The 12,469-nt window shown below is 33.6% G+C and overlaps 1 protein-coding gene across 1 annotated transcript; it reads right to left on the bottom strand.

Moving 5' to 3' along the window:
- Window positions 1-2,133: 2,133 nt before the first annotated feature.
- LOC114081165 (olfactory receptor 8K3-like) lies at window positions 2,134-3,087 on the bottom strand. The gene has a single exon (XM_027922740.2). The coding sequence runs from the start codon at window positions 3,085-3,087 to the stop codon at window positions 2,134-2,136; it is 954 nt and encodes a 317-aa protein (XP_027778541.2).
- Between the last annotated feature and the right edge of the window lie 9,382 nt (window positions 3,088-12,469).

Raw genomic sequence — 12,469 nt, 5'->3', positions numbered from 1 at the left:
CTTCATGTTTGAGGGGATGGTAATACAAATTGTACTGTGTTTTTAATTTTAAACTTGACTTGTTCATTGCTGATAGGAAAGCTACTGATTCTTATGTATTAACTTTGTGCTCACTTCAGCAGCCCATATTCTAAAATTGTATTTCAACCTTGTGTCCTTCAGTCTTCCTATAAAGTTGAAAACATCCAGGAGGATTTTTAGTTGTTATTCAATTCTGTTGAATTTTATGCATAGACATGACACCTGATAACAAAGAATCCTTTATATATTCTTTCCCAGAAACAAAATTTAAAAAAAAAAATTAAAAATTCCCAGAGTTTTGAATTTCAAAGCCACTCCAATGAATGTGTTTTGATATAACAGTATTTATACAATAATTGATGATTTTTAAATATAGTTACATATATAGACTTTGATATCCTGTTTTGTTAAGTATTTCTGCAGTTGATTTTTCTCTTTTCTAGTTGGATGTCTAATGCTGATTTTAGGATTAAAAATTTGTGATTATTGTGGGGTTTTTTTTGTATATTTTTCTATTTCAAAATTACCAATAACAGCATTTTTTAGTTGGAAATGTATTGACTCTGGGTTGGCTTTTCATTCTTCTTTTATGTATTTATATGAATAAAATGCATTATTTTGCTTGGTTATTTTTGTGGGTGTTGTTTACATTTTATCTTATTAATCTTGTACCATATTTAAGATATCTTTTGTTATCCAAAGATATGAGATTATTACTTACAGGTTCATCTAGAAAAGTTAGGTTTCTCGATTGTGTATTTAAATTCATACAATTTCTCAATAAAATTAGAATTTTTGTATGTTTAGTTTTTAAATTCACAAATACTTTGAGTGTATTGTGATAGACAGAATAATATTTTGATATAGAAACATATATGAATAACTTTTGAGATGGATAAATATACTATTTAACATGCACTACCTCAATACTTATTGACTTTATCATAGTTGAGGGTTACATAAAGTACACAAAAATGATATTTCATCATTTTACACAGAAAATATATTATTTTAAGTACCCCAGGTTCTCTCCTTTTCAAAATATTGCCCTGGTTTTTCTAGGTACTTTGAATTTCAAAATAAATTTTGACATCTATTTGAGTATTTTAAAGTACTGTTAAATTTCTTATTGTTTCTACATTAAATCTACATAAATCTACAGGAAAGTTTAAGGAGAACTGATTTCTTTACAGAATTTATTTCTTCCAACTCATGGACATTGTGTATTGCTACATTCAAGTTCTCTTCAAAAATTTATAGTCAGGTTTTTATGCATGTGACTTGTTCATTAGATTTTTCTTAAATACTTCAGTTTTTATTTCTAGTGTAGCTAGTAGTTTTAAATTAGTACTCATAATGTTCTATTAGGTGGCAAAATTATTGATCTTTTTATATGATAATCTTATATTAACAATTTTACCAGCATCACTCATTTATAAAGTTTGTTTTTATAGTCTTTGGAATTCTTATGTACAAAATTATGTCTTTTGAAAATAACTGCTTGCAATTTTACTTTTTGCTTCCTTAAGCAAAACACTATATATACATAGATAGATAGATAGATAGATGATAGATAGACAGATGCATGTGTGTATATATGCATACACACACACACACACACACACACACACTTAAATACATGTATACAGCCTGCAGCTCAGGATGGTATGTGATGCCCACTAAGATGAATATAGACACACATATATGCACTCATACATATGTATTTATATAATAGAGATAGACACTATATCTTAATAGAAATCTGAGATGACACTTAACATCAGGGAGATAAAGTGTCTTAAAGGCTTCTATTGCCAATGCATTATTCTTGGTAGTGTACATATGCAGAACACAGTACAGTAGCTACAGATGCCATTTTCTGCATGTCAGTATGATAAGACAGGTATGCTTGGAAGGACAGTGACAGAAACTTCAGACATTTACACTGATCTGGAGGACAAATCAAAGTGGATATCAAAAGGACAATCAACATGAACCCATCTAATATGTTGAAACCATTTCTAGTTTCCTGTGTCATTTCTGCATAGTGCTTTCAAAGACTTATTACATATAATAATCAGTCATCAATAACCTTATTTAATATATATACATTCATATTGAACTTGAAATAGAAAGTTTGCATAGATTTTTCCAAATCCTCTGTATGGCACCTTTCACCTCTTTATTTCTTAAACTATAAATCATGGGATTCAGCATGGGTATCACCAGGGTGTAAAATAAAGAGGCCATCTTGTCAGTATCAAAGGAGTGACTGGATTTGGGCTGCACATACATGAAGAATAGAGTCCCGTATAATATGACTACCACTGTCAGGTGAGACCCACAGGTGGAGAAGGCTTTACTCCTGCCCTCTGCAGAGTTTATTCTGAGAATGGCCAAGAGGATCAGAATGTAGGAGATAAAGACTATCAGAACAGATGAAACCAAATTAAATGCTGAAAAGATCAATATTATTAACTCAATCTCTTGTGTATTTGAGCAAATCAAAGTTAACAAGGGAAGACTGTCACAATAGAAATGACTAATAACATTATTGCCACAGAAGGTAGAGATAAAAATTTTTATGGTGGTTACCAGAGACAGAGAGGCACTGTAGAGATAGGGGATTACCACCAGCACCCAGCAAACTCTTTTTGACATGATGACTGTGTAGAGCAGAGGGTTGCAGATGGCCACATAGCGGTCATAAGCCATTGCTGCGAGAATGAAAAGCTCACTAATGATGAACATGATAAAGAAAGCTAGTTGTGTAGCACACCAATTGTAGGGAATTGTGTTTTGATTAGCTACAAAATTTACCAACATTTTAGGTCCCACAGATGTTGAATAACCAAGATCAATGCAAGCCAGATGTCTGAGAAAAAAGTACATGGGTGTTTGTAGCCTGGAGTCCACCTGGGTGAGGACGATCATGCCCAAGTTGCCCAGCAGTGAGATCACATAGATGATGAGAAACAGCCCAAAGAAGGGAGCCTGAAGCTCAGGGTGGTCTGTGATGCCCATTAAGATGAATTCGTCCAGCACTGTAAGATTTTCTTTCTTCATCCTGGCCATTAAGTTAACTGATTGTGGAAAGTATCATCAAAAATCACTGGATTTCAGGAGATATTACCTGTTAAGATTTTGATGTTTCAAAATATTATGCATAAGTTAAACCTAATGTTTTTTGTATGCTTTTTTTATTTCTTGGTTTTGTTTGTTTTCAGTACCCACGTAAGTTCTACTGATGAACTACATCCCAAACACTTTTTATTCTTATTTTGATTTCCAAGCCTGGACTTGAATTTGCAATCCTCATGGCCCATGCCCAGGAGGCTTATATTTTTCAACATAAAGTAATTTTAAATGGTTCTCCTCCATCACTGCATCTAAAACCTAACTTGTAAACCATTACGTCATTAGGTTAATTTATTTACATTGTTTTGGAGTCTGGTCCACTTTTGTCTCATAATTACTAATGTATGTACTAACCCAAATACTGAAAGCTGGCTTTCTTATCTTATTCCCTGCTGAGAGATTTTACTCCCTATTCTTAAGAGGTCCTGCTTTACATGGGGGGCCTCTGTCTAACTACCTTGTCACTAATGTAGATGTGAGTATTCTAACAATTATTAACATGCAAATAACATCATTTTAGAAATATATAAAAATTATAAAAGCTTACATTCAACTTGGGTTAATCACAAGTTTGGCTAAGAAATATAATTTTAGGATATCTATAAATATAATTTATCATGTTATCAGATCAAATGAGAAAGAAAAAAAAATGAATATTACAATATATTAATAAAGACTTAAGAATGACTCCAAATAATAAAAATTCAGAACTGGAATTCAATTCCATGGTTCATAGAATGAATCAGAAAAACTAATCTGTACTTACTCTTAAAGGAGAAAATTACATCTCTTGAAAAAAGTTATAGAATTCCCAAATAAATCTGTAGAAGTGCTATGTTCCTGGATTACACAACAATGTCATAAAATGTCAATTCTTTTCTTTTTATTGACTAAGACACGTTTATTCATATATATGATGTACATTTTGATAATCTGATAGAACTATATATATAAAACATGTAATTGTCAAATCATTGTAATGAACACTTCTATCTACTCAAATGTTAATCATCTTCATGTGTCAGAATAGGAATCATCCTCATACTCTTCTGGTCATTGTGAAATGTATTTTAGATTGCTGTTACCAGTATTTACCCAGCTGTGCTATACAAAATCATGACACATCCCTCCTCTCTGACCATGTTTTGAAGCCCTTTCTGATTTCTTTCTGTCCCTTACCCCTATCCTTTCCACTCTTTAGGAACCACTGCTCCACTCTTCTTCTATGTGATAGACTTTTAACTTATATCAATGAATAGAATGTGTTATTTGTCTTTCCATGACTTATAAATTTTGCTTCACATGCTTGTCTCTTACAACAGACTTTTCCCAAAATAATCTATTTATCTGATGCCTTTACAAACTATTAGCAATGTATTTTATGGGATTTGACAATGATGCTACTACTTACATAGAAAATGGAGATGATAAACAATATACAAGACATGCCTCAAAGTTACCCATGCTACCAAAATTTTAAGAAGTCTTAAGACAATGTGGCAATGAAGCACAACAAGGTGCTCAGATGACAAAACATGTTTTTAATGGATTGTAGTGTGTGACAGAGGTAACATGTACAGTGTGGCAAAAAAAAGTCTGTTTGGTAAATGGGACTTCACAGAGTAGTGAAATTTTAAGTTTGTTTAACCCATTAAAGAATTAGTACTAAGGCTGGGGTTGTGGCTTAGAGGTAGAGCGCTCACTTACCATGCATGAGGCTCTGGGCTTGATCCTCAGCACCACATAAAAATAAAATAAAGATATGTAATCACTTACAACTAAAAAATAAATATTTTTTTAAAAAATTAGTATTAGATAAGAAACTTGACATCAAGAGACAACTTAAAAATTCTTTTACCCTTAACTACAATCTTTGCCTGTCCCTAAATTTAAAAAAAAAATGAAATTTTAAGAAAGTCAGATTAGAAATTTCCAGATCAATTTGATAGAATACATCTTCATACTAAATTTTCTCCATTCAAAACTCTACTCTCCATATTAGCAAAATACATAGAAAAATGGAAAGCATTCATTAATATCCTTTAAACAAAGAAAATGACAAATTCTGATACTTTAACTTAAAGAAATATTATACCCACAGAAAAGAACTGTCCAGAGTTGGGTAAAGATTTTCATCTCAACATCCACTGCCTTTTAACTTCCCAAATCCCAGGCGTGCTTTTGAAACAACTGAATTGGTAGTCTCCTTCCCACCCACTATTCCCCACCCCTGCACTGACTGAAAACAAAAAAGGACCCTCAGCCAGGAGTCTTTTTTGTTATCTGATGGAAGCTTGCACTCCTGAGTCAGGAGTGGGAAATGGTACTCAAGCCCAAGGAGGCCACTGATGCAAATGGCAACAAAGGACCTCATTCAAGTGTTCTATAAAACTTTGCAAATAGCTACAAATGAGAAAAATAAATAAAATGATCAAACTGAGAACATTGTGCTCCTAGTAAAAGGAGGGAAGCAAAATTGACAGAGGGGATACTTAGGAAAGAAGAATCAAATATTTCTACAAATGTTTTCAGCTCAACAAATTCTGGGTGAGTAAGTATCAGCAGAAATATGTACACATATTGATTATTTAAAATCACAAGTGAAAAGCACAGACACCTTGACTTTTAAAAACAGCATTATTCAATATAATTGTATTCCGTTATGTAAGATTCTAAAAAACTGGATAAAATTTTATGGGCTGAGGTATATGCCTTTTTTTGTACCTGTGCCGTGTAGCCGGTACCTGTGGACAGGTATGGACAGCCTCTTACTCTCTTCTTCCCATTCTCTAAAATAATTTTCCATATTCACTGTGGCACATATAATCTATAAAGTTAAAAACAGGTAAGATCAATGCTATGTAAAGGGAAAGGATATATATCCAAGCATATACATATTTTATAACAAGTACATATACTGTCTCTGACATGGTTCCTGGAAGAGAACTCTTAAAACCCTGTAATTTCTTACATGACACCAGACATATCATTTTAAAAACAACTATTAGATTTTTGACACACTTCCTGACACAGGGATTCTTAATCCCTTAGTGAAAACAGATCAAGAAGAAAACTCTTAATGCATTTAGATAACACCAAGCAAGAGAAGGGGATAAACCAAGCCTAGAACTCAGAATTCTCTAAGGTGTGGTAAGTTCACCAAAACTGGAATCAAAACCCAAATACTTGATTTATAATTCTTACATGGATGACCCTCCTTAACCTTTTACTTGTTTTAAACTTAGTTTTTCCCCATTAGAACAATTTGTGGAGAAAGTTCCAAGTCTTATACCTCACCATCCATACAGGAACAACTACAAATTTAATACAAAGACAGCAAAAGCAGAGCTACCCTGTTATTGTGATGTATACTAGCCTAAGTCAAAGTGTTTACTATTTTAATTTGTCTTTGCCAACTCTTGCAATTGCAAATCCCATTGTTCTGATGCCTCCTCATCTGTCATCACTTTGGGTCACTTCTGTCATGGTCTGCAGATATGGTGGACTTTCTTCTGACACCTTGGCATCTTTGCACTTTGAGTATTTTGCTTCTTTCCTGAGGACAAAGTATCTAGAGAGCTTTCAAAGCAGTCTGAATATCCCAGGATTTAACAAACAAAAAGAACTAATATTCAACCAATAAGGGTCTTCTAGGATCAGTGAGCAAATGTCCAAGCTCCTGTGTCCTTCCTTGGAACAACTTCAGGAAGGGTTCTGCAGAACCTCTCAAAACATCTTAAATAGTGAACCTCCGATGTTTAAGGATGCACACCATTCTTTGCTACACATGTCATTAGCTTTAACCCTCTTTTGTCTCATATTCTCCATTTCTTTATGGAAATCACCTATCATATACTTAGATTTTATCTTCAGAAGCTGCTCTTGGGGGAACTTACACTATGACCAATCCAGTCTTGTACGGTGTTAGTGAAAGTTGACCGCACTTAGCTATGACACATTTGCAACTCTATTGATGCATAATAGAAAGAAAAAATAATCTTATTAGTTTACTGAAAGACTGGAACTCCTATCAGAGAGCTATTTGTAAGGGAGGCACTTGCTCTCAACACCAACACCTATATTCTTCCTCAGAATATTCATTAATTAGAAAAGTATAGCACAGCCACAATAACAAATAGAAACATGGTCCCTTGTCACCTTCAAAAAACACAATAGTGTTAAAGCCACATTATTATTCCAGAAAATATAGTCATAGGAAAAATATTATTGAGAAGCAAAATATACGAAGTGTATCATCGCTTACTATAATTGTGACTGTAGTTTAAGCTGAAGTTCAGTTTCAGTCACTGGAGCTAATCTAATAATCATGATGACCAGTTCCATTCACTCACCTAAGATGAGAAATTGGTTCTTGTTCTCCTGTATGATTGCTAACTTAACTGCAGCCATAAAAACTGATAAGTAACTCTTCATTTTAAAGGATGCTCCTAGGGGGCTTGAAAGAAATTTCTTGGTTATTCCCAAAGCACATGGGAATGGCACCAATGTCTCTTGGGTGTTTGTTAATTATCCACAATGCCACTGATTTCCCTATTGAGGAATGCATTTACCATGATTCAGCTGTTTCCTTTGTTATTAACTTTATCTGCCACTATTCACATATCTGATTTAAGTATACTATTTATTGAATCCATGATTTATTCACCCATAATGTTACCATTTGACATTTCCCATCATGGCTTATACCAGGTATTATGTCTGTGGACTGACAACTCTTTGACCATCCCTAATAGCAATTTGAAAATCTCAGAACATGTTCATTCTATGTGTGTAGCTCACCTTTTTTAAACTTTAGCAAATAAAAGTGAATGAGACCTTAATTCCATATCAGTCCTCATTTCTCATCCCCACTTTGATTCTCCTTTGCCACATAGATATCTGTTCTGCAAGTATTGTTATGTGTCCCTAAAAAGGAAGATATTCTTATAAAATAAATATAATGAACATTTAATGTGTGCACATTTTGTATTTCTTTTTGATTCCTAAGGTTTTTACTCAATGATATGTTTTAGAGATATATCTATTTTAATATACATGACATCAGAACTTTGATGAATTCCACTGAGTAAAATTACTATAATCTGTCTCCCCAAATTTATATACATATGTTTTTATAGTAAAGGAATTTAGTTTCTCAACAATTCCTGATCCCTCCATGTTGTTGTAATTAACAACTTTGTGTGTTGTATGCTGTTGGGCTGGGGGTGTGGCTCAGTGATTAAGCCCTTCTGGGTTCAATCACGGGTACCAGAAAAAAAAAAAAAAAAAAAAAAGAGTTAGATTCAACACCACTGCACCATTGCTGGCCAGTAACTTGTAGTGGAAGGTGACTCCGGAGACAGTAACTTGTGAAAGAACCTTGAGCTTCATAATGCATTATCTCTCTTCAATGTAAGAGTAGAAGAATTGAGCTGCAGAGATAATAAAGGAAGCAAAGAGGAAGATTAATAGTAATAGGGCCCATATAATGATTTAAGCTGGAAGGTGCAAGAGGAGTAGGGAGGATTTCTGTTCAGTCATTCTGGGAATAAGATGCCTGACGCTTTATTACAAACTTTTATTTTGCCTCTTTCCAGAATATCTATGACTTTTTCCAAAGCATATTCCTATTCTAAATGATCCCTTTGAACTGAGGTTTTCTTGTGTTTGAAAGTGGTTTGTGTAAGTAGCCCTTTGGAAAGTACAAATGATAGACATGGCTTTAAAAACATCTTTACTTATTTAACATCAACCCATAATACATATGAATCAGGTAGAATGTAGTGTTTTGATTCAGGTACACATTAGGTCATGATCAACTCAGGGTTGATTTGTAAGCATATCCACCACCTGAAACTTTTATTCTTATTTATGGTAGTGACATTCAAATTTTTCTCTTCTAACTATTTTCAGTTATTTAATGCATGATATTTAAATGGCATAATATTATATTTGTTATATTCACTCTTCTATGCCATAGAACACCAGAATACAGCCTTCCTATGTTTTAGTCAGCTTTTTTAGGTGCTGTGACTAAAAGACCTGACAAGAACATCTATGGAGGAGGTAAAGTTTATTTGAAGGCTCATGGTTTCAGAAGTCTCAGTCCATCCATAGCCAGCTACATTCCTCGGGGCTTGAAGTAAGGCTGAATGCCATGGATGAAGAGTGTGGTGGAAGCTGCTCATGTAATGATCAGGAAGCAGAGAGAGACTAAGCCTAGCTCACCAAATACACAGCCCAAAGGTACACCCCCAGTGACACACCTCTTCCAGTCACATCCTACCCAAAATCAGTCACCAGTTAATCCCTATGAGGTAATTAATTCACTGATTGTTTTAAGACTCTCACATCCCAATCATTTCTCCTCTGAACCTCTTGTATTGTCTCTCACATGAGCTTTTGGGGGACACCTCACATCCAAGCCATAACATCCTATCAAGCAATTTAAATTATCATTTCCCCGGCTGGTAATCACTTATATTCTCAACCTCTATGAAATCAAATTTTTTAGATTTCCCTTATGAGTGGTAGCATATGGTGTTTATCTTTCAGTACCTTACTTAGTTCACTTATCATAATGTCCCTGCCCGACCATATTGCCACAAATGATGGGATTCTATGCTTATGCTTGAATAATATTTCCTCGTGTAACAACATTTTTTCAGTTCATTCAATTGCAGATGTGCATTTCAGTAGATTTCATATCCTGGTTATTGTGATTAGCACTTAAAAGAAACAGGGGAGTACAGGTGTCTTTCAACATGTTGGTTTCCTTTCCCTGCATATACAACGGGTGGTAGGATTTCTGGCCTGCATGATAGTTTCTTTCTAATTTTGTGAGGAGTCACCTCACTGGTCTCCACAAAGGATGAACTTATTTACATTACCATTAATAGTGTATGGAAACAGTCTTTCTCCACATGCCCAGCAGCATTTGATAATTATGTTTGTCTTTCTGATGATAACAATTCTCAGGAAGATAAGTGAGATCATTGTGATTTTGATATTGATTTTCCTAATAATTGATGGCATTGAGCATCTTTTCATGTATCCTAGGGCTGGGGAAGCACCGAAGGCTTAGAGCATTTGCCTATCATGCTTCCCCAGCCCTACGATTTTTTTCTAGGCATGATGATTTATATTTGATCCTATTTTGAAGAATTTCCAGTGTGTCTTCCACCAAAGTTTTACACAACACAATGGAACAAAGAAAAAAAATCACAAATAAAATAAAGAAAGAATATAAGTAAAGAAAGACTACAATTAGGCTAAACCCTGGGATTAGAAAAAGGTTTAAGTTGAATTGCTGTAAGACACAGAAAACTACAATATCAAAGGAAGCATATGGTTATTTCAGAAAAATATATTTTTGCAGTGATTACAAAATAGTTTTTTTTTTTTAAATATGGTTAAAGTTTGAATGCAGAATCAACCTCCTTGCTGTAAGTGGAAGAACTCTTCAATGAAAAAAAAGGAAGTTTGAGATAAGATAAAGGGTTAACACCAGAATAGATGATACTGCTCCTCAAAATGGAAGTAGATTCACAGATTTATTATAAAAAAATATTTCCACCACTCCCTTCTCGTCTCTTCAGCTTCATTGCTGTCTCTGCAGATTGCCTCCTCCTGTTGGTCCATAAATAAATAAATAAATAAGCAAACAGATGACTCTGAAATTCAAATATTGTATTTTAGTATCACATAAATATTTTCTTTTTATTTCTTAATTATTTATTAGTTCATTTTAGTTATATACAATATTAGGGTTCATTTTTACATAATTACACAAGCATGGAATATCATTGGTTCCAATTTAGTCCCAAGTACCCTCCCCTCTTGCCTCTCCCTGTTCCCTTTTCTCTGCTTTACTGATCTTTAAATATAAATGCATTTATTTATATATTTTCTATTAGTGCTTTGTGGATATGCATAAAAGTAACATGTACTGTGGTGTATTCATGTATGTACATAGAAAGGTTTGTCCACCATTTTCCCCTTTTCCTGTTCCTCCTCCCACCCACTCAATCCCCTTTCCCTATTCCAAGAATGAAATTATGGCATTAGCAGGTAAATGAATGGAACTGGAGCCTATCATGCTAAGTGAAATACAGCAGACCCAGAAAGTCAAAGGCCAAATGTCTTCTCTGACACATGAAAGCCAGACCAAAATAAAGGGGGAAAGAGGGAAGGGAAAGTTCATTAAAATAGAAGATAAATAGTCTTAGTCTTTTTCTGCAACTGTTTCTGAAACAAGATTCTGATGGAACCAGCTTTATTCCGTCAATCAAAAATTAAGAGAGTGCACAAGTTTGCAAAAAAATACAGGTCTGGGTTAGTTTCTGCATAATTATTTTAAACATTATACAATAAACACAGCTGATGAATGCATACAAAATTTTCTATACAACTATGAGTTGAAACCAAAGTGCAAAATATACTAAATTACCAAATATCTTAGTCAATTTAATGAAGGTTAATATATATTTTTACCATGCAAGCATTTGCTTGACTAATAATGAATGAATGGAGGAGAATGAGGAATGTATTTCTTTATACAGCCATCTCAATGCAGTTATACAGAAATAAATGGATAGAGCCACTTAACCCTAATTTAACCCTACTTCAGACATACTAAACTGAAAGAAACAAAAAAACGACCTGGACAATATTACAAATTGAGTTGAATCCATCTGCAGGGAATTGAAAGGAAGTGTTGAGAGTTCATTTTTAAAAGGGAAAAAAAGACCAGTTTCATTGAAGGGCTAAAAATTTTCCAAGGTAAATATAATGTAAGTTTTAGAAAAAAAAAATAACAGAAATATTAAATTGTTAGATGACCCATTTATATAAATTCTCTGCCCAAATATTCAAAAAATTATTCAGATATCAAAGCCACTTATTTATACAACATAACAAAGCAAAATGATTTCAATGTTAAAAAAAACAAATACAAAAATAGAAAAACTCTTTGGAACCTTGTATAACTCTGGGGTTCTGGTACCATATTGTTCAGGGATGGACTACAAGTATTTCCATCAGGACAGGTTACAGATCACACATGTGTCTAAGTAAGAAAAAAGTCAGTATTTGGAATTCTTGTACACTAGCCAACATATGTTCAGAGTTTGTCTACTAAGGAACATATTTTCCATTTTATATTTTTTTAATAAAATTTATCTTGAATATCTTAATTTTCAGAAAAAAAATTAAGAGACCACTGAGAATATATAAGTCACACTTTCCCGTAGTAGTTTGTCCCTTTAAGGATTCAAGTTGTCATCACAGACACTTAGTCATGAATACAAGC

This window comes from Marmota flaviventris, chromosome 9 (assembly GCF_047511675.1).
Source record: "Marmota flaviventris isolate mMarFla1 chromosome 9, mMarFla1.hap1, whole genome shotgun sequence".
In the NCBI taxonomy this organism is placed as follows: Eukaryota; Metazoa; Chordata; class Mammalia; order Rodentia; family Sciuridae; genus Marmota; species Marmota flaviventris.
The sequence above is the reverse complement of the archived record's forward strand: the minus strand, read 5'-3'. Positions and strand labels throughout refer to the sequence as shown.